We start from the raw sequence: 24,694 nt of genomic DNA, 5'->3' as shown, positions 1-24,694 counted from the left end.
TTTTTATGTTGCAGAATTGTTCTATAATGGAATAGAAACACAATAGTTGTATTTTGTATTTTCTACTGGCTAGCTATGTCTAGTCCATACTATCGGCAAGTCGCTGGCCAAGTGGCTTGCCGAGCTGATAAGTTTTGCCACGTTGATCTTGCCATCCACACTGCAATGTGACCATTTGTGAATGCTCGGCTCAAGGATATTATATAGCTATTATTATTATATACTATTCTTGTGCTTGGCTGGCCACTTGCCTTCGCTTGGCTGGCCTTCACTCGACAAAAATCGGACCGATGGCAAGTGAAGGCCAGTGCTGGTAAACCAGACATCCACACTCTCGCGCTCAATGTCAATTGTACGCATTGGGCGATAGTGTGGATGCGGCGACATTAGTCTCATTCACAAGAAACTTTTACAAATTATCTACAATATTTTCGAGTTGTAAGTTGAAAATTCAATGCTAAAAATTGTTTCAATCTGAGAAAGGAACAGTTTTGGGCTTCAAGCCTGTTGTTCCTTTCCCAATCATTCATAGTTGACAATGATATTGTGTAAAAATAAATAAATTAATTATGAAAGGCAAAGTTTTATACTTAAAAAAAAAGTTTTAAACTGGAAAGAAGGTGTAAAACGGAGTTGCAGGAGTTGTGAAGAGAAATTCTCACCCTGATTTTGATTTCAGCAGGACCGGCACACACTAGCGAGCTGGCGTTGGCGTGCGACCGCCGTGGGTTCGTTCCCGGTTCGGCCGTGTCGCAGGCGGCGTGCAGAGTCACCTCCGTCTCCACGTCACGGAACAGAGTCGGAAGCAGTTCCATCAACGAACAGTCAAGCGCCATGTGTTCAGAGACGCGCAGCAGGAACGATCTGCAACGGGTGACATTCAAATGAAATTGAAAATGAAGATAATACAACAGAATGGCTGTTTCCATACTAACCAATTGTCGGCCAACGCTTAGACATGCATGCACCATCTACGTATAATAGCCGGGACACACATATCCGCACCGAGCCCGCGCCGCGGCACGACCGTGTGACGGACGTACTACGGCGAGTGAGAAAACAAATGCTTTCAAACTTGTTGGGACACATACTACCGCACCGCGTCAGCACCGTCACCGTGTTTGTTGCCCGAGCCGTCACCGACTAGTTCAGTTTACTTTTTGACGGAGACGGTGCGGGCTCGTTCAACATAGAGAGTGGAAACTTATTGAAGAGATACGGAATTTTCCAGTTTTTTACGATCATAGTGATGAGAAATATGGTTCAACGGAAAATAAGTAAAAGTATAACCAAATAATAAGTCAAGCCAAAGGTATGATGGACATAATTCATAATAAATAATAAAATAAACAACTAAAAGTATAGAAGGAACTAAAGAACAACTAAAGAAGGAACCTGTGACTGTGTCTTAAATTTTAAGACATAATTCATACTAAAGAAGGAACCCGTGACTGTGTCTTAAATTTTAAGACATAATTCATACTAAAAAAGGAACCCGTGACTGTGTCTTAAATTTTAAGACATAATTCATAATGAATAATAAAATAAACAACTAAAAGTATAGAAGGAACTAAAGAACAACTAAAGAAGGAACCCGTGACTGTGTCTTAAATTTTAAATTTAAAACTAATTACGTTTTATGTTTAGATACATAAGGCATAAGATAACAATTTTATTGCTGATATATTATATTTCCGATACATGACTGATTGTGGTATTGTTATGCACCGAAATATATACCAGCACTATGATTCTCATCGTCTACATGTAATCAGTTGAAAATTGAAAAATATAAATTTAAATTGGATGTAACAAGCTGTAATAGTGTTATATTATTATCAATAGTTCAACACATTCAGAAATCAGATCACAGTAGCACTACAGAACTGAGACACTGCTGCCGCTCGGCTGTCGCACGGATATGTGTGTTCTCCTACCATCATCACTGTGTCGCGGACGTAGCTCGACCGTACCTCGGCACGGGCTCGTTGCGGTTATATGTGTCCCGAGCTTAACTCTAATCCAAATTTACTAGAATATAATTATGTAAAGAGGTTTATGAAGATGAGTTTATGTAAATATGTTTATAGGTTTATGAAGATATTATGCACTTATTAGAATGTGTTTCATTCCGGGGTTTAACGAACAGCCGATCAATCTCCATCTAAACTTCAATGACGCATAATGGGGATTTTAATTGGCCTCTGATTGCCTTTGAATTCACATTAACAAGTTGTAGTATGACGACACTACAGTCTAATATTTTGAATAATAGTTAAATAAATAGTTGAATAAAACTAGTACCCACGTGGATTAGTACCTAGTACTTAGTGTCGTCATAATAGTTCAAAAACGAGTTATTAACTCGCAGTTCGTCATGGGTAGCAAAATAGATGAGTTACATTAACATTTGATTATTGAACAATCGAAGTAGGTACTTGAATATTATAGCATTTAGATATAAGAGCCTGATAAGCATTACACTGATAAAAACTTGTTAGTATTATAGGTCAGAGATAAGTTGCCCATTACTCTGAAGGCAAACGAACACAGTAACAGACAGACGTATGCACACAGAAAAAGGAAAATGAAACGTCTGAATGCAAACGTGAGCAGACATACTCAGACAGACGGATGTCTGTGTCCGTTGCAACATTCGATAAGCTGGGGAGAAAATTTTCCTTCGTCTGTTTTCATATGTCTGTATGTTGCTGTGTGCGTTTGCCTTGAATACTTGAAAGCAATTTATCGTTATAAAAAAATAATAAAATGACAAAGGTATTATGGAAAAAATGACAAAGGTATAATGGAAAAAAACTACTAGACTATTACAGATGGATAATAGAATAGACAGATGGATATAATTTTTGGATAGTAGTTCTCATCGAATTTCCATCTAGCTGTTAACCCTGTTGTCAATGTCTGCAGTAGCAGAAGTCTTCGGGGTGATTTACAGCATTTATTTAGGATTTTCGTTAAATAATAATTATACTAGACTATTACTTGGCAAACTCCTGTAGAACACCCAAAGATGGCTGAATAGAATCGAGCATGACGCCTTTGTGAAGGAGAATCTGTCTGGTAACAATTGGCACCACTGGAGGGCCGAATCTCAACGGGGGAGGGGGCGCAGTTGCATCATACGACTGTAATCTGCAAATGAAGAAAAAAATGAAATCAGAAATTATATTTCTCAAAGAACACACAAAACACAAGAGGTTATCATTTTTAATCCATTTCAATTTTTTCTATTCAAATTACTATTTCTATTAATATATTTAATATCGGGGGACCGAGCTTTGCTCTGGAGTGTAAAAGCATAGAAAATTTGTAACGAAAGATTGAATTCATAGTTTATATTTATTCATTCATTTTCTCAGTCGAACAATTATTTTTAGAGTTATATGAGGAGGCACAACAGGCTTATGCCCAAAACTGTCCCTTTTCAGATTTATACTACAGTCCAAATCAAAATCTAGGTTAAGCTACTATCACTCATCAAAATAACAATTTATTCACACTTCAAGAAACAAACACATCATCAATTACAAATAGATATACTATGAATTCGATTTACTATCATTTACTATGTTTGCTACAATATTTGTTAATATACTATGTAACACTAACAGCATCTAGTTACTATTTTGGACTTTCTGAAGTAAACAGTCATGTTTTCTAAAAAAAGAGAAAGAAATGAAAATAAGTTTATCTTGCTGAATTTTTCTTCTCGTGAGATCAGCTGGATGATCCCACACACATGCACTCGTTCACTCTCTTCCATTACGGTATCGACAGACGACAAAATTTCCAGCTGTTTTTCCAAGGACGAATTTATCCTATTAATGTCCTTCAGCGATTTATCCTAGGGTTGAGACCTAGTGCAATCGAATTTTTATATCATAAACCTACTATGTTCCAAATTTCGTGAAAATCGTTAGAGCCGTTTTCGAAATCCGTTGAACATAATTATATCCCATATAACCATATAAATATATATATACAGAAATTGCTCGCTTAATATATGACTCGAGATTTCTGCTCCAGCATTGTTTTTTCATTTTTCAGTGGACTCGCTTACCTTTATTTCAGTACCTATTCCTCTGTTTTCTTCCTTCCCCCCATTTCTCCCTTCCTTTTTCCTCATTACTTCTCTTCTCTTCTTTGCCTGCCTATTACATGGGAAACCACACGTGGCTAGGTATCTCCTCCCTTTTTTCTCTTCTCCAACACACCCAAACAAAGCCCATGGTTTTTATATTTGTAACATTTTATTGTGTTTTTATTTGTTTCGTAAATCTTTGTAATTTTGATTTGTCTTGTTTTGTGTGTTTTTAATAATAAATTGAAAAAAATTGAATCTCCATTTAAACTTCAATGACGCATAATGGGGATTTTAATTGCCCTCTGATTGCCTTTGAATTCACATTAACAGTTGATTATTAGCAATCGGTGTAGGTATTTGAATATTATAGAATTTAGATATAAGAGCCTGATAAGCATTACTCTGATAAAAACTTGTTAGTACTATAGAGATAAGTTGCCCATTACTCTGAAGGTAAACGAACACAGTAACAGACAGACGTATGCACACAGAAAAAGGAAAAATGAAACGTCTGCATGCAAACGTGAGCAGACATACTCAGACAGACGGATGTCTGTGTCCGTTGCAACATTCGATAAGTTGGGGAAAACATTTTCTCCATGTTTTCATACGTCTGTCTGATGCTGTGTGGTTTTGCCTTGGAGACATGATAGCAATTTATCGTTATGAAAAAAATAATAAAATGACGAAGGTATTATGGAAAAAATGACAAAGGTATAATGCAAAAAATTACTAGACTATTACTTGGCAACTCCTGTAGAACACCCAACGATGGCTGAATCGAATCAAGCATGACGCCTTTGTGAAGGAGAATCTGTCTGGTGACAATTGGCACCACTGGAGGGCCGAATCTCAACGGGGGAGGGGGCGCAGTTGCATCATACGACTGTAATCTGCAAATACAGAAAAAATGAAATCAGAAATTATATTTCTCAAGAAACACACAAAACACAAAAGGTTATCATTTTTAATCCATTTCACATTTTTTCTATTCAAATTACTATTTCTATTAATATATTTAATATCGGGGGACCGAGCTTTGCTCTGGAGTGTAAAAGCATAGAAAATTTGTAACGAAAGATTGAATTCATAGTTTATATTTATTCATTCATTTTCTCAGTCGAACAATTATTTTTAGAGTTATATGAGGAGGCACAACAGGTTATGCCCAAAACTGTCCCTTTTCAGATTTATACTACAGTCCAAATCAAAATCTAGGTTAAGCTACTATCACTCATAAAAATAACTATTTATTCACACTTCAAGAAACAAACACATCATCAATTACAAATAGATATACTATGAATTCGATTTACTATCATTTACTATGTTTGCTACAATATTTGTTAATATACTATGTAACACTAACAGCATCTAGTTACTATTTTGGACTTTCTGAAGTAAACAGTCATGTTTTCTAAAAAAAGAGAAAGAAATGAAAATAAGTTTATCTTGCTGAATTTTTCTTCTCGTGAGATCAGCTGGATGATCCCACACACATGCACTCGTTCACTCTCTTCCATTACGGTATCGACAGACGACAAAATTTCCAGCTGTTTTTCCAAGGACGAATTTATCCTATTAATGTCCTTCAGCGATTTATCCTAGGGTTGAGACCTAGTGCAATCGAATTTTTATATCATAAACCTACTATGTTCCAAATTTCGTGAAAATCGTTAGAGCCGTTTTCGAAATCCGTTGAACATAATTATATCCCATATAACCATATAAATATATATATACAGAAATTGCTCGCTTAATATAATAGGATATACAGAATGTCCAACGAAAGGTGTAACAACTGAAGACCATAGATTCTACATGAAATTGCAATAAAAAATGTCATCATCATCATCGACAATCCAAAGCGGATCTTGGCCTCCTCTAACATTTGCCTCCATTCTACTCTATCCATGGCAGCACGCCTCCAATTCCTGACCCCAAAAACTCTTGAATTATTTTTTATATTAATTCAAATTCAGATTATTGTATTATGTAACTTATTGACTATAGCAACCTTTTGATGATACGCTGGGAAGGATTTGTGTCATCGATTTTGCTGCATTGAACCGCTGCTAGTGGTGAAAGATGGTTGCGCTGAGGCACGACCTTGTGCCTGGGACCAGCGGGAGAGAGCTTCCTGTTGGTATTTCATGAGCAAGTCGTGGTCCACATACTCCACCCACGGGCTCTGAAATTAAAATTCAATTTATTTATCTATTTAAGCTAATTAATTTATTCATTTGATTATTTACTGTATGGAGACAAATGCCATTATGTGTCTCCTTCACAAATACAGTAATATAGGTTTGATTTATTCAATTTATGAAATGCATTTCATTGTAGAAGAAGTTCTTCAGACTCTGAGGTCATCATTACATTGATTTTTCCTACAGTTACGTTGAAAAGTGGCCATTGCTGCACTGATTACAGAACGCAAAGAATCACTTTTCCGCTCTAGTGCGGGAAAAATTTTTCTGCACTCCAGATTTGCAACATGGCAACGCAAAATACTTAGTAGGTTATATGGAGCAACAGTGCAGCAAAATCAAAATGAAGTTGGTAACAGTGACTGCTGTGGCTGCTATAGTGAGCAGACGTGCAACGAAGCACAACGCGCTAATTATTATTCATTATATAATTATTATAACCAAGGACAACGAGGACTTTAGGATTTTAGGATTAAGGTTTTTATCAATAATAAAATTACACAGAAAAACATTTGATAGATTTCAGGCAATTTTACCCATAATTACCCACTTTTCATATTCAATGGTAACTGTAGGAAAAACTTAATGTGAAATACGTGCGCAAAGTTCCTCTGCTGCACTCAACAAACGTTTCTTTCGGTGCAGCAAACTGTCACTTTGCGCACTAGTTGCACAAATAACTATTGTAATACATATTCATAATTGAGATTGAATATTTTGTCAATTATATTTCAACATTGTTGAAAAACGAACAGACAACGTTGCAGAGGTAGAAAATAATAGCGTTATCTGCTTTGTCTGCAGATAGACAAGGGTAGCAACACCACTGTTAATCGAATACTGTCATTACAACGTGGACCTCACTATAATAGAGCGGGATTCATGTTATAAAGTCAGTGGAAATGATAGGAGCGCATTATTGCCACTTTTCTGATTCCCCCGCCTTCTATGGTGCATAGCTGTGATTTAAGTCATCACGGTATATCTGATAATAATAATTATTTATTTATTTATTTATTCGTTGATATAATTACAAATCATATGAATATGATGGGGATAGAACAACAGGCATGGCCCAAAACTATTCTGTTCCCAAATTTCATAATATATTTATGTTGATTCTTGTTGATTATGATATCTAAAATATATTTTATTCGTCAATAAATATATTCATTAAAAATTTTCATAATTGAGATACAACATTTTGAACTTCATTATATTTCTTCATAGCTAACAAACGATTTTCCAACGTTGCGAAGTTGGAAAAGGATAGAGCTATCAGCTTTGTGTGATAACAGACAAGGATAGCAAACCAATGTTAATCAGATGCTAGCTTTTTAACCTTAATCTCACTGTGGAGTTGTTTGTTACACCAATACAGTGAAGTCCACGTTATAATGACTGTGGATGAAGATAGGAGAACAGTGTTGCCGTTTGTCTGCCTTGATTAATTACATTTCTACATTGTTAAAAACGTACTTGGCAACGTTGCGGAGCTAGAAAAGGATAGTGCTATCTCTTTGGTCGAATAACAGACAACACAAATGTTTATCAAAACAGCCATAACATGGATCTCACTATAGAAATATAACTATCACCGTAAGTTTACTAGTAATAGAATGATAATATTGTCACAACTGAAACGGTATATCAGTCGTAACAACTATGAAGCGTAAATATCACTTATACTCACTTATTTCACTTAGTTAACGATTGAAGCATCAACAACTTAGTTTCTAGTTAATTAATTTTGATAAATCAGTGGTAGTGACAATTCAGTCTTTCTATAGATTTAATTTAAAAAGCTGTAATATTGAGTTCAGATTGAAAGGCAAGATTCAAATAATTTATATTTTAGTCTAAATTGAAAATGAAAGGTGAGATATGTTCTTCGAAAAATTTCATGATTTGTGATAGTTGCCTGACCTGATCTCCACAGATGGCAGATGTCAACAGTAGGGGATTGTATTGGGGCGGAAGTGCAGGCATAAAAAGTCCGGGTTCATGCAATCTTGGCTCCTCTAGCCACAAACTGAAAGTTTTGTACAACCTGGAACAATATAAAGTTTTGATGAAATGAATGCAAAAAATGCAACGAAAGATGACAACAGTTTCCTTTGTAATAGGACATACAATAATTAATCATTCCTATAATATTACAACAAAATACAAAAGAAATTGAGAAATAAATTGGTTCAAATAAATTAGTATTCTCATAGATTGATAACTAAACGTTTTCAATGCATCTCACTGACATCTCACTGTGTGAAGTAAATAATTATAGCATTAATTAACGGGCTCATCAATATGAAAAAAGATTTCGATAGAATTGATGAGAGAGAAAGAACGTAACGTATTTCTATACTAATTCTTCAGTATTAAATAATTGAATCCTCAATAATTTTAAAATATTTCTTAAAACATTCTATTTTTGTATTGAAATATAAAGAAAATATCAAAACAGCTGTAGTTTTCTGTAAAGTGTAAAGTTTACAGCTCAAAAATTTTAAGTTTCATTCGAAATTTAGACTTTTTGAATAATTACTAAGTTACTGTTCTATATTTTTTGATTGTAGACTCTAATAGTACCTATTTGATTCAAAATATACTCGTTTATCTGAGTATTGAAGAGCGTAAATTGTATTTTGAAAAGTGAAAGTGACATAACCACATTTTGATTTGGACAGTATAGTAAAATTGGAAATGGGACAGTTGTGGGCATGAGCTGTTGTGCCTTCCTCAAGTTAAGTATTTGTTCACAATGTGATAAATAAATAAAATAACAAATCAGAAAGCTTGTCTCGCAAGTCAATTGAATTATCGTTGAAACTTGTAATGAGAAACAAAAAGTTTTTTTGGATGAAATGAGTGCGTGAACTTACTTTGTGTTACTATGTGCGAACTTACTTTGAGAGCAACTGTGATTTGTTCTTCTGTTCAGATGTTAGTTTTCCTTCAGTATCATTCTCTATTTTATCCAGATGGTATTGCATGCAACTCATCAATTTCTTCTTGATTCGTTTCTGATAAGAGAGATTGGTCATGCCTTCAAAGAAGTCTTCACCAACACTGCCCTTGTCTACGGCCCTGAAAATTCATCAAATTGAAACAATAAACAAATATTACAACATTGTATTCTTCAATAATTTTGATACATGAAGAATCTTAATCAAACAAAGATGGCAAATTATGCTAAAATTAGAACTGTTTGCATAATAAATTAAGTTGAATGTAGTGCCAACAAACATCTACATCCGGTTGCACAAAAGCCTAAGAATTAAAAAATCAATCAATCAATCAATCAATCTCTTATTCAAAACATACATCAAAATGACATGAATGGTCTTTCTTTATTATTTTCAAAATAATAAAATAAATACAAGTAAAAAACAAAATACATCAACAATAGGTAGTCTAAATACATAATGAGTTGGCACTATAAAATTCTTCATAACTGTATAATTCTAATTCCACGATATACTTTTTCAGTTTGTTTTTAAACCTTGTAATATCTTTTTCATGATTAATCTTAGTAGGAAGGTAAGTGATGAATTTGATGCCCATATAGGTCGGGCTTTGTTTGTACTTCTCTTTACTATGTTCTTTGATAATAAAGTTGTTCCTATTTCTTGTATTATAGTCATGCACACTGGTTTGCCTGGGGAATTTGTCTTCATTATTTTTACGTGTAATATTGTTTTATAATATAAAGTCCATACACAGTCATTAATTCTAACTTTTTAAAAAATGTCCTCCACGACTCTTGTCTATTTAATTAAATATTTTTCTTACGCTTCTTTTTGGAGTTTTAATATCCTATTCAAGTTAAATGCACTAGTCCCACCATAAATCTCAATGCCATATGAATATGAGAGTGGACAGTGGCATAATACACGGATCTCAAGTTAATAATTACAAATGGGTGCCAGCCTTCTTAGTGCAAATATTCCTGTACTTACTTTTTTACATACTCTTGATACATGCTCTTCCAATTGAGTTTGTTATAGATCTACGCCTAAAAATTTTATGTTATTTAGTTATTTAGCTTCAGTGTACTTTTTCTTTTGGGATTTCTACAGGTGAAATGTACAAATTTCGTTTTATCATATTTAATAAAAGGTTCATTTTACTTAAAACGTTTTTTAAAAGCAATATTGTGTCATTACATTTTTCTTCGATTATATCCAAATCTTTGTCGAATATGCTTAAACTAATGTCATCAGCGTACATACAAAATTTAGTACTTTCAATTACATCTTTCGCATATTTTGGTAATCCCCCCAAATAGCAAAGGAACAAAAATGGCCCCAAAACAGATCCCTGCGGAACAGAGTAGTTCATGTACCTTAAACTAGATTTAATATCACTTACTTTATTTTTATCATAATACTTATATTTACATATTGACTTCGACCCACCAAATATGATTCCATCCAGTTGAGCTCTTTTCCACAAATTCCATAAGTTTCTAGTTTTTTTAATAATATTCTGTGATCTACAGAGTCAATGCTTTTGTTAAATCTAGGAAGGTGCCAACAATGCTGTACCCTTTGTCCAATTTCTCTAAAATATTTTCAATAAACTCTATCAAGGCAGTCGTTGTAGACCTGTTTTTTCTGTAACCATGTTGTTCCGTGTCTAGTAATTGTTTGTTTCAAAATAATTAATAAGCTGTATTAGCATACTTTTTTCAAATTATTTTGCTATTGAAGGTTGAATTGCTAAAGGTCTATAATTTAAAGGATCGTAAGGATCTCCTTTTGAACACTGGTATCACTTTTGATACTTTTAGTTCATCTGGATACTTACCAAGTAGGGACGCGTTAATTACATGTAGCAGAGGCTTAATTAGGAATGATTTAGCTTCTTTTATAATTCTTATGGGAATTTCATCATCCCTGCTGACCACTTTGGTTTAATTGAATCGATGATATTGGACAATGTCTCTTCATCAATTGTTTTGGAGATAAACTTGAAATCTGTGATATGTAGCTCTTTATCATTTATTGGTGTGTCAGATTTGCTAGATTCGGTACAACATGAGTATCGACCATTTCTACAAAATAGTGTTAAGCATATTTGCGACATCATAGGGATTATCTATAACTAAATTGTTATTCCTGAGTAAAATATTCTTGCAAACCTTATCATTTTTGTTTTGTGTCTCGGTATTCACTATATGCCAAATTGTTTTATTTACATTGTTGAATTTTTTAGTTTGGCTTCAATGTGTTTAGTTTTCTTTAATTTAATAGTTTTTCTAAAGCGTTTCTTATGAGCTTTTAAATTTTCCTTCAAATTGATATCACTTTTATTTGTCCTAAATAATCTATTAGCTTGTGAGATTTTCGTGCTCATTGACAACTTCAACATCAATCCACTTATTTTTAAGTCTCTTCTTCACAATTCTACTTAGAGGAAAATGCCAATTAAAATAATACTTTAGTGAATTGTAAAAATAAGTGAATTTACTCTCAACAGGACTCAAAAAGATCAGTCCAGTCTATTGTGGCTAGGTCATTCTTAAAACAAGTAATTTGATTTTTCATACCTCCTAACCATTTTAATAACTCCTTTACTTTTAAGCTTATTATTTACATCTAATATATTGAAAATTTGCCCATCGTGATCCGAGAGTGCCGTAATTAAACACTCCACAACAATATCCCCTTTGTTAAGACTGGTGATGAAATTATCAATTGCCGATTCACATGAGTCAGTTATTCTAGTGGGTATATCTACGGTATATTTTAATCCATGCATATTTATTACATTGATAAAATCAGTTTTCTTTCTACCCTCCTCAAAACATCGACATTGAAGTCTCCCCCTATTACTACATTTTTATTAATCTTACAGATCTCTATTAAAAATCGATTAAATTTTCCAGGAACATCTCAATATTTTCTGATGGAGTTCTATAAAATCCAGCTACAATATATTTCTTTTTATATATTTCTATTCGATTGTACATGTCTCAAAAATCTTATCTTCATTTATAACATTTATTGTCTTAGTCATGATGTTTCTGCATTCGATTAGTCTATCAGATACTAATATCAATACTCACCCCCCCTAAAAGACTTCCTTACATACCAACACTTACAATAATCCTGGTATTTTAATTTTTTGAATTTCATTTTCATTTAATTTATGTTCAGTCACAATAACTATGTCTGTTTGATTTCCTGTAATGTAATAATTAGTGCATCAATTCGAGACTCCAAATGCTGTATGTTCTGATGGAAGATTACTAACCATTCTTTAGTTTACAATTCACATTTTTTACTCTATAACTCTTAATTCTAGTTTTCTTGTCTTGATTCAATTTAAAATGTTTTAGGTTGGCAACTCTCCTTTTTGAACTAAATAGTTTAAACTAGATGTACTCATATTCATCATAGCACCAAATTGAGGTGTTTGTCCTAACAATAGCGAGACATTTTCATTCAGCTCAGCAGATACTTTTCATTACCTTTATCACCTGTAGTTTGCCCATTTGAGTCCACTTCTTCTCTCATGTGTCCTATCGAGTCTAATCTACTCCTATCAATACCCCGGCCATTCCACAATTTATTATTGGAATATTGGATACAGGCCTACCTGCATAATCAGTGTTATTTTTCATTTCCAAGATATGATTTTTCAACAATTTTACTAATTTTGGTTTACCTTTTTGTTTGTTTAAATGCAAGCCATGCTGCGTATAATCAGTGATGTCAAAATTGTTCAGATCAATGATCTTCGTGTTAGGTATATTTGTAATTTCATCAGCCATCCATGCGTTGAGCTTATTAACATTGATATTCATAATGGTTTATCATACCTAAAGGGATGGATAATATGACTACTTTAGAGCGTTTAGAAATTTTCCTTATTCTACTTAGGTCTAAGTTTGTAGGCTGCACAGTTTTATAACCACGTCGTTAGTACCTGCTAAAATTACCACTCTGTCATTACATTGTAGTCTTTTGTGAGCATGTCAATATCCCGCGTCACTTCGTTAAAAGTACCTCCTGGTTTCGATATAACCGTTGCCTCAAACCCACTTTCTTTCACCTGCTCATTCAACTCCCATCCAATGTCCCTCCCATGACTGTCAGACAGCACTAAAACCTTATTTACAATTTTCTTCTTATTTTCACTGTTGACTTTTTTCTGTATTATACGTAGCCCTTTTATCTCGTTTCTCATTCCTATTTACTGTGTATTGAGATTTATTTCCTAGATCTGACAACATATCAAAATAATTAGCGGTATCAATTGAAACATTATTATATTATCTAATGATTTCCAATCCGTTGAGTATCACCAGGAGAATAAAAGTTTCTGAGATCCGCAAGTTCAGCCTCTAAAGTATCATTCTTATCTCTTAAGAAACAATTATCTGCATTGAGTACTTCAATTGTTGTTTTCATTTTAGTTACAGTAGAATTTAGTTCGTTAATTTCGTGATACAAATAATCTCTTGCGTCAAGTTTGAATTCAAGTTCAAATATTTGAGATTTAAGGGAAATTATCTCTATGTCCTTATCTCTCACTCCTCGAATCCTAGGAAATCACTGTCAAGCTCATTTGAAGATAGGCTAGTGGAAAGCGCATATCACCAGCCGTATCAACGTCATATCATATTATGGTAGTAAACTAATAGTTATAAGGGTTTTACTGCTGATTAATGTCTTTTCAAATGACTTTATTTTTATAATAATTAATAAATAATTAAATATTATAGTACCGCTTAGTCAAGCTTGCAGAGATATGTCAGTGTCAGTTGAGTGTTATCTAGAAAAATATAAACTGTTGCAAAGTCATTCTAGAACTGTCAAAAACAGCTGTTTCGTAGCTAACGGGTTACGATAACTCGGTTTCCCGCTCAAAAATCTTTTTTAGGTTACCGGCTTCTGAAGCTAAACTTTAATGTCAAAGTGAACACGTCAGTCATCGATAAGAATCACAATCACTAGAAGTCAGCAACAACAAGTCCTGAATTGAAACTTAGAGAGTTGAGAGTTTTGAAAAATTCACTGCTCTACCATTCAAGAAATAGGTTAGTTTGTAAGAAGCTAAACATTATAAATTCGGAATCGATTTCACAACAAAAATTAACTGCTCACTCGAATAAGAACACTTGGCAACTTATTTCAAAACACTAATATGAGGCGAAATATACTTTCTTGATAAATTAAAACTTATAAATTAAAACATAAATCATGATTAACTTCAACTAGAACCAATCAGAGAAGCCTTCTTCTTTCCGAAAAAGCCTTCTCTTATTGGTTCTTGTTGCATTCAACTAGTAGTTCTGTGAACAGTAGACCTCACGCAGTATTCTCATCCACAAGTATCTGATTGAAACCTTATGGAAATACAGCAATAGACTGAACTTCTCCACACATCTGTGTAATCACTTGTCAGCTGATTTATGAGAATAATTCTATAGGTAGTCTGATTTTTACTCTAATTTTGGCGTATGAAGGAGGCTTCTTTTTCTTTTATATTATCCTTGAAATGCAAAATTCCAAAAACCTTGTATATACGTCGACGCAATTAAAAAAGGAACATACCTGTCAAATTTCATGAAAATCTATTACCGCGTTTCGCTGTAAATGCGCAACATATAAACATTTAAACATTCAAACATTTAAACATTAAGAGAAATGCCAAACTGTCGACTTGAATCTTAGACCTCACTTCGCTCGGTTAATTATGATTAAAACTTAACAGGCTTTTGTGCAGCCGGGCCTTAAAATATCGTCCCTCGTCAGTTAATGAGTGACATTCATTTTATCCTGTATTCCTCCAGTTCATCGCATATTTCATTCTTTGTGTTAATTATCTAAAATTATCAAACATTTTGAATAATACAAACATATGGCAACTAAAAAGCAACAACCTAACCTCAGTAACCTTCCCTTTTACCTCTAAAACATGATTGAACAAAACTTTTTGTTCATCTAATTCTATAGGCAGGACGAATTGGAAAAACTCATAAAACAGCTCTATCATGCACTTTTTGCACTGAGAACTGTGAGGACTGCATCCACTATAAAGACAGCTCAGAAGGTGTATCATGGATATTTTTTAGCCCTAATACGCTACAGCATCTTCTTTTGGGGGAATAGTAAAAATAATTATATAAAAATTTAAGATGCAAAAGAAAGCTGTTCGTGTTTTGGAGGGCTTGCGGCCATCCAATTCATGTAGGCCCATTTTTAGAAAATACAGGTTTCTCACAGTCCCAGCATTGCACTTCCTTGAGACTGTAAATTTTGTCTTCAGAAATCAGAGAGATTTGAAGCAAATGTAGTTTGCCATGGCTATAGCACAAGAGCAAAGAGTTCAGCTGTATATCAGTACCCCGCTCACAGACTGACACTTTTGGAAAAAGGACCATATTATTCGGGACTGAAGCTCTCAATTGTCTACCTGAAAGAATACGGTTATGTGGTAGTCATAGGCTTTTCTTGTCTTCAATTACTAATGTACTTGTGGAAGCGTGTCCCTATACAATGGAGGATGTTGTGGTGCCTTCATACTTGAGTTTATTCAGATGCATACACTTTGCATAGAAAAATGTTCATGACATGTTACATGCCACTTGAGCTCTGCTCAGATTTGTGGCTTCACGTAACAAATGACAATTATAATAATAATAATAATAATTGAAATCTAGCCGCACTGAGATCCTCCAGCCATTTAAAAACGTTGAATAGTTAAGCCCATTTTTTCACAACTTCACGACATCAGACCTGAGCCAATCAGGTTATACTGGTGAAATAGTCATTGAAATAACAATAAACTATTCTCACATGTTGACACAATTATTATCAATCTGAGGTTTACTAGACATTGATAAACGTTGAAACGATGATACATACATACAGGGACCGGCATATTAATCTGACGATTTTGTAGTAATAGTAATATTGGCACCACTGTCATTGAAAAGACGGAAATGTTGTACATTGACAGGTTCATTCTTGCCATTTCAGTAGCCAGTATGTCGTGGTCAAGTGAACATCGAGCGTTTGTGATTGAAGCTTATTTCAAAAATAATGACTGTTTCAAAAATAATGACTGTTTAAAAAATAAATTACTAAATAATGATTACTAAATAATGACTGTACTACATTACTAACATTGACACAAATGACATTACTAAATAATGACTGTTTAAAAAATAGACTGTTAATTTCAAAAATAATGACTAACACAGCGTTCATTTCGCAGGCATTTTAATAATTTAAATCAAACACGCGCCTGTTCCCAGTAGGAATACAATCTTGTTGTGGGTAAAGATTTTACGAACACGTCGTCTGCTTTTAAAAACTAAACCAACAGGACGAAAACGGACTGTGAGAACGCCTGAAAACATTAATGCGGTAAGAGTAGCTGTTACACGGTCTCCACGACGTTCAGCAGCCAAACATGCGCTAGCCATTTCTGATAAAAATGTACGACGAATTCTTCATTCCGACCTGAAATTTCATCCCTATAAGATAATAGATAGTGCAACAACTTAATCCAAATGATTGGGCACAAAGCAAAGCCGCTTGCGAGATCATTCTCAAAAATGTCCACCAGGATGCCGTTATTCTTTCAAGTGACGAGGCACATTTTCATTTGTCGGGATTTGTGAATAAACAAAATTATCGTTATTGGGCAGCCAATAATCCACATAACTAAAGGAAGTCATTCAACGAGAAATTGAAGCAAATCCACAAGAGTGATGATTTAGCGAGCAATGGAAAATTTTAGAATTGGTTAAGTGAGTGTGTGAAAAGTAGCGGAGATCATTATTGGATGACATAATCTTCAAATAAAAGAAACTTTGTGAGTAATCTATGTAATTCACTGTAAATTGCAAAATTTGATTTTTAATTTGATATATTACATGCTTTAATTGTACGAAACACACTTTAGTTATTATCGCTCAAAAATCGTCAGGTTTATATGCCGCACCCTGTACTTATCCGTGTCCCGTTCCAACTAATGCCGGGTCTGGGTGTCAACAATGCCTCTCCATCTTTTTCGGTTTTCCCACCATCTAAACGATGATGTATCAACCAAAACTAGTTTCTCGTTTTTTGAAGATAAGTGGTAGTGCAAAGTTCTAGTATTTTTATTCTAGACTGACATAGTTTAGAAATACATCGTTTTCCTTTGAATACAGGCATCATCAATAATTATGTGACTTTAGTGAGTGTGTAAGGGTGTGCGCAAAGAGAGAGAGGTCAGCTATCAGCGGTCAGGGCTATCTTAGGAGGATGTAAGTATATCCATTATATCCTTTTGGGTAAATTAAGTGGAATATCCTCTATAGTGTTATTAATTGAAATTAATTTTAAAATTAATAATGCATAATTTTTAAATGCTGATATTTTGTTGTACATAGTGTTTCAGAGAAACGGGAAATTTTGAAAGTTGAATAATTTTACGAAAAACAAATCTTTAAATACAGTTTTTCATATCATACAATAGTAAAAATAATGCCATTTTAGAAAAAATAATGCCGAAACATTTATTTTTTGGAGATGACATCTTGCAGGTATGTTCCTTTTCTACGCAAACATTCCTGTAGTCTCTTCATCACATTGTACTTGGTTTGACGTAACATTACAACTGGAATTTGAAATCGCTTCTCGAATCTTGGCTTTTAATTCTGCAGAAGAATTCAAAGCCAAGATTCGAGAAGCGATTTCAAATTCCAGTTGTAATGAATGTTACGTCAAACCATGGACAATGTGATGAAGAGACTACAGGAATGTTTGCGTAGGGAAGGAACACACCTACAAGATGGCATCTTCAAAAAATAAATGTTACGGTATTATTTATTCTAAAATGGCATTATTTTTACTATTGAATGAAATGAAAAACTTTATTTAAAGATTTGTTTTTTATGAAATTATTCAACTTTCAAAATTTCCCGTTTCTTTGAAACACCCTGTATTTTTTGAGGAAATAAATTTGATTTAATTTGATATTTACACCGTCTTGGAACTCGAAACACCCGGCCGCTCTTTGTACACATCCCAAATAACAAAATAAATTAACGAATAATGAATAAATAATTAATTAATGACAGATAGGAAAACTCACTCAGGTCCAGTAGGCACTCTAGCCAGGTAGAGCGTGAAGAACTTTTGCCACAACAGCGGCAGTACAGGGTGATCGACAGGAGTGTCCAATGCCTGCTGTGACCATCTGTATATGGCCAGTGAGGAGCTTGGAATCTGCTGGATCTTCAGAGAATTGGCGGCACGCTGCAAAATAGATGAGGAAATTATTGAGACGTATTAAATTATCAACGAGCTGACCAAGTTTTTTCCTGATTTACATGATACAAATAATAAAATTCATCGTCATCGTCATTATCATCACCATCATCATCACCCCCTTTCCCTTTCCTTTTCTTCTTCTTCTTCTTCTTCATCATCATCTTCTTCTCTTCTTCTTTTTCTCCTCCTACTTCAGCCTACTGTATTAACTATATTCGCACTGGAGCGGTCACTTTCTCTGACGTATTTCTAGCTAAACATAGCTGAGTGTGTGTCTAACCTAACCTAACCTAAACTAAGCTAATAACATCTACTATAGAACACAAACTTTGGCAATACCTTGATAGCATTGTCTATGCTAGCCTTGCCCGTGGCAGCCGATAGTTCTCTGAGAACAGCCGGCCACAGCCCGTTGACAGTCTGCGTGTTGTACTCCTCGACCTCCAGTGCAAAGTAGGCGAACCAGGGGGCATGCCCACACGAGGCGGTCGCACGCGGCATCAGGCTGACTGCTGCCGCGTTTCCACTTGACACCCAGTTCAGTAACGAGGAGAGTCGGCCTCCCGACGCGGCTGAGTTGCGGTTCTGCGATGCGGTCTGCCAACGAAAAACATTATAAAATCAAATTTATTACTTCAAAGTAATACACAAAAACAATACATAAAATATTTGAAAAATTCACTTGAAATATTATTTTCAAAATGAAATTATTGATAAATATTATCAGAAATTATTGTTTTCAAAATGTGTGAATGAGTTCATTGAATACATCGGTAATGTTTCCAGAACTATGACAAAAGAAAGGAATCAATCAGTTTTTGTTTATTGAATCTATTTCTATTATTGCTGGCTAAGAATTTGAGATTATATTTCTTTCAATTGTTTTGTGTTAGTATTGTTGTATGTGAATACGTTTGAATAGCTTATGCTTGTAAACTACAGCAGTAGAAAGTCAACTTTTTCTGTCCAGTCATCGGCGAATCCAGAGATGACTGGACGCCTCGCCTCTGACCATGGACAATGTGATGACGAGACTACAGGAATGTTTGCATAGAAAAGGAACACAACACACCTGCAAGATGTCATCTTCAAAAAATAAATGTTACGGTATTATTTATTCTAAAATGGAATCATTTTTACTATTGAATGATATGAAAAACTTAATTTAAAGATTTGTTTTTCGTGAAATTATTCAACTTTCAAAATTTCCCGTTTCCCTGAAACACCCTGTATTTACTGAGGAAATAAATTTGATTTGATATTAAATTTACGTTGTCTTGGGACTCGAAACACCTGGCCGCTGTTTGTACACATCCCAAATATCAAAATAAATAAATTAATAAACGAATAATGAATAAATAATTAATGAATAACAGATAGGAAAACTCACTCTGGTCCAGTAGGCACTCTAGCCAGGTAGAGCGTGAAGAACTTTTGCCACAACAGAGGCAGTACAGGGTGATCGACAGGAGTGTCCAATGCCTGCTGTGACCATCTGTATATGGCCAGCGAGGAGCTAGGAATCTGCTGGATCTTCAGAGAATTGGCGGCACGCTGCAAAGTAGATGAGGAAATTATTGAGACATATTAAATTATCAACGAACTGACCAAGTTTTTTCCTGATTTACATGATACAAATAATAAAATTCATCGTCATTGTCATTATCATCACCATCATCATCACCCCCTTTCCCTTTCCTTTTCTTCTTCTTCTTCTTCATCATCTTCTTCTTTTTCTCCTCCTACTTCAGCCTACTGTATTAACCATATTCGCACTGTAGCGGTCACTTTCTCTGACGTATTTCTAGCTAAACATAGCTGAGTGTGTGTCTAACCTAACCTAAACTAAGCTAATAACATCTACTATAGAACACAAACTTTGGCAATACCTTGATAGCATTGTCTATGCTGGCCTTGCCCGTGGCAGCCGATAATTCTTTGAGAACAGCCGGCCACAGCCCGTTGACAGTCTGCGTGTTGTACTCCTCGACCTCCAGTGCAAAGTAGGCGAACCAGGGGGCATGCCCACACGAGGCGGTCGCACGCGGCATGAGGCTGACTGCTGCCGCGTTTCCACTCGACACCCAGTTCAACAGGGAGGAGAATCGGCCTCCCGACGCGGCTGAGTTGCGGTTCTGCGATGCGGTCTGCTAACACATAATGAATGGAAGTTATTTATTTAATTTATTTATAATGCAAATGACACTAATGTAATAACATTGAAAGATAAAATAATAAGGTAGTCCTTGTGCTATTTTTCTTCCAAATTTATAGGTAACAAAGTCCAAGCAAGATAAGGTTAGAATTTCACGTGTACAATTTTTATAAAATATAAACATTAAAACTATAAATTTTGAATTTAGATGGCGTAAATTGATAAATTAATTAGAAATATTCGACTCAATTACCACTTGTAACGAATAATATTGAGTTATTGAATTTAGATGGCTTAAATTGATTAATTAATTAGAAATATTCCACTCAATTACCACTTGTAACGAATAATATTGAGTTATTGAGTAGAGATTGCTTAAATTGATAAATTAATTAGAAATATTCCACTCAATTATCACTTGTAACGAATAATATTGAGCTATTAAGTTAGCTTTAAGTAGAGTTTACATAGGTCAAGTTTTATTAAATTAAATAAAACTTGAAGCTGTACAAACTTGAATCCACTATAACAAAGTGAACCCTTCAAGTTTTCCTGAATTCAATAAAACCTGGAACTTGAACCCACTAAACCAATGTAAATCCGTCGAGTTTTCTTCAATTCAAGCTTCGTCCTTTCAAAACTTGAATCTTCAAGTTTTCATGACTCAAGAAGAAGTTGTACATGTTTTAATTTTGCATACAACTTGAAGGCACAATTAGGACCTCTTAAGAGCCGTTTAAGGTGCGTACAGACTTTCGCTCTGCTCCGCAACCTAACGTCACTCCAGCAGAGCGATTGATGATCGACCGGGGAGCAACAGTGGTTCGACCGGGGAACGCGAAAAGGTCTAACATCTTCCGTAACGTTCATGATGGGTGCGTAGGCGGAGCGACTGTGGTTCGATGGAGGAACGAAGGCGGTACGAGGGCGGAGCGTGCTCGGTGCTGGTTGGAAGCGCGTATATGTGTACGCAGCTTAACATTAGTTAAGTTCCATTGAACTCAAGTTTTCTTGACATTTGTGTAAAATTGATGTAATTTGCGAAATTGAGGTCAAGTTTACAAGAAAAGAAACTTGAATCATAGATAAAGGATAAGCATAAGCACTATATTTCTTGTCTCTGTCACTATCCTCTAATGATCGTGAAAATTCTTATTGTTTTTTGCTTGTATACTCTAGGTCTGCTATATATTTATATAGGAAGTCCTGGCATAAACCAAGCATTTGGTTTACGAGGCGGTCTGTACTGCTAACACATAAGCGGTTAGCCTTACTGTTTACCTGGCAGTTAAGAATAAAAAAGTCAAAACTGAAAAATACTGGACTAACAAGACATTTCTATAGCGAAATAAATAAAATTATAAGTCACTTTTTGCTTTTAGGAAAAACGACTAGAAGTAAGATATTTTACAATAAATGAATTAATCACTCACTGGACAACGAGATCTTTCGGCAGTTCCGCCATCTTCTTGGTTGACAACCATGGTTCACAACCAAGAAGATGGCGGACCTGCCGAAAGATCTCGTTGTCACAGTGAGTGATTAATTCATTTATTGTAAAATATCTGACTGCTAGTCGTTTTTTCTAATAGCAAAAAGTGATTTAATAATAAGCAGTTCGTGATGGAAAACAACATTGAAGCAAATTATAAGGTCACGTTGTAAAGTCAGAGGCGAAAATAGAAACGCATTGTTGTCACATTTCCCTTTCCACCGCTCTGTGATCTGATATTAATCATTGATTCTTGTTAATAATGAATATTTTCACGACAAGGAAATATATATTTTTTCATGATTGAATTATACATTTACAGAATTGAGATGAAATGTTTTTGTAGCTCATCTAAATAATAAAGCTCAACGAGCATAAAATCTGTTCATGAAGTAAGATATCAATCCAATAATAAAATATGAATAAAATTGAATGAATATGAATAAAAGTACCAATACGACAAATAATAACCATTATTAATTTTCAACTCTTTGAAATTCACACCATGCATTACAGTATCAAAAAGCTTCACACAGCTTAAATCAAATAATTAAAAGTTATGAAGAAGAACGGAATAGTTGTGTATGTATTTTCAAATAAAAACTTTTAGAAAATTTTAGTGATTTAATAAATTGACAAAAAAGAGCAATATAAATAAACAACATATCAATGAACAAAATATGAATGGTTTCTCTGAAGATCTAACTGCTTTATCATTTAATGGCTCACCTCTGAGTTTTGCAGTTCTTCACAAGAAAGCTTTAATAGAGAAAATCTTATATTAGCAAAGAAAAATCTAAGTAAAACAAATTGATATTCAATTTATTTTCAGTAAATATTACCAAATTACACTATTACAATTGTGGATAAAAACTGGTTCAAGTCAATTGAATATACTGCACTCAAATTTAACTTTATTGTTGGGAAGTGAGACGCACAATATTTTGAGCAAATTACTTGGTCTTCAAGTTACTTTCTCAGTAAAACAACTAAATAGTCGTTATTTTTTTAGTAAGACAACAACTAAATCCAAGTTACTCTTGAATAAGCATTCTTTAACATTGGCTTCTCTCTTGATATAAATCTTCTACCATTTTCACATATTTTCTTGTTTTACTATTTCTTGTATTTTCACATACGGTATGTTGTTGTTTCATGGTTTCCATGACCATATTTGGAATGCTTGAGAGTGTCTAGTCTCAACCAATGAAAAAGATCAACAACCTTCATTGGTCAACAGATAATGGCCAATCGTCGAGCTTCACCCACACTATATATTCTGTTGCTCGATGTATACACTTCCAGTTTACTGGAGATTGATAATATTAGTTAACAACAGAATTTAGTATTTCAAATTCTTTTAATAAACTAGTGGTTTTGATAATATCAAGACGTTTTCATTCAATATTGAACAAGCTCTCAAATATCAGATTTCTCTGTTTCATGAATATAATTTGTTTTTAATCAATAAATTCATTTTCCTCCACCTACTGTCTAAAGTACTTACTTTACTCCCTGAAACCTAATACTAAAGTGTCACTTTTTCGCTTTCGGTAGTAAAAAACAGAAAAACTCCCTAGGGAGTAAAAGTGACTCCATTTAAATAACATGGGGAGCATCTCTATTTTGAAACTTACATTGTAATAGGTTAGAAGGTCTAAGCTCAGATGAGAAAGCATAATAGAGGTGTCTGTCATTGAGTCAACTGAATTCAATACCACAACCAGAAATTTGATTAACTCATGAAATATATGTTTGTATGATAATTATTATATTCTTAATATTAGTAGACGATAAACATTTATACAATTTTTAAAATATTTTATTCTATTCAAAATACCAGCCAACAAATATTTTTGATCTGCAATTCAAATCTGAACCGCGTGATCTGGAGTTAGCCATTTTTGGTAGCTGCTCAGCTGATATAATTGTTACAACTTTTGCCCATAGATAGCGCAATCGGCAGTGCCAATCAGACGACCGGTTTTTAGGTTTTAGATTTAGGTTATGTTGTTAGGAATCATTGTCACCAATGCGTAAGTTATTACAATGATTTTATTTGCAGTTTCTATAAAAAAATGTAGATGGAGGAAAAATGTTGTGTACATCACGAGCGAAAAATACTTTTTCTCCCTCAGGAAAATTGCTGCCCTCGGCTACGCCTCGGGCTTCAAACTTTTTCCCACAGGGAGAAAAAGTCGTACTTTTCACTCTAGATATACAAATAACTATTGTTTCACAAACATAATACAAAATAACAAAGAAAGATATAAAAATGTGAAATAAAAGTGGACAACCCTACGCATAAGCCCGATTGGGGTATACTACTCCTAATAAAACAAAACAACTAATAATACTCAGAGGAGTAGGCCGCTCAGCTATATAAATAATTTCTAATCAAATAACAGTTAAATAATTTCCACAGAAAAACAACAGAAAAATTCTATGAAAAAA

General features: G+C 34.2%; 1 protein-coding gene across 1 annotated transcript in view; it reads right to left on the bottom strand.

The window, feature by feature from the left end:
- LOC111052502 (ectopic P granules protein 5 homolog) overlaps positions 1-24,694 on the bottom strand; it is a 117,723-nt gene that overhangs the window by 52,433 nt on the left and 40,596 nt on the right. The window contains 12 exon segments of the mRNA XM_039435062.1: positions 663-864; positions 3,004-3,153; positions 4,876-4,991; positions 6,156-6,296; positions 8,242-8,365; positions 9,223-9,402; positions 18,415-18,578; positions 18,933-19,190; positions 19,551-19,665; positions 19,984-20,147; positions 20,483-20,740; positions 22,970-22,999. Of these exon segments, the coding sequence (XP_039290996.1) occupies positions 663-864; positions 3,004-3,153; positions 4,876-4,991; positions 6,156-6,296; positions 8,242-8,365; positions 9,223-9,402; positions 18,415-18,578; positions 18,933-19,190; positions 19,551-19,665; positions 19,984-20,147; positions 20,483-20,740; positions 22,970-22,999 (1,902 nt within the window).

This window comes from Nilaparvata lugens, chromosome 8 (genome assembly GCF_014356525.2).
Source record: "Nilaparvata lugens isolate BPH chromosome 8, ASM1435652v1, whole genome shotgun sequence".
Taxonomy (NCBI): domain Eukaryota; kingdom Metazoa; phylum Arthropoda; class Insecta; order Hemiptera; family Delphacidae; genus Nilaparvata; species Nilaparvata lugens.
Note: the sequence above shows the minus strand (reverse complement) of the source record. Positions and strands in the feature narration are given on the sequence as shown.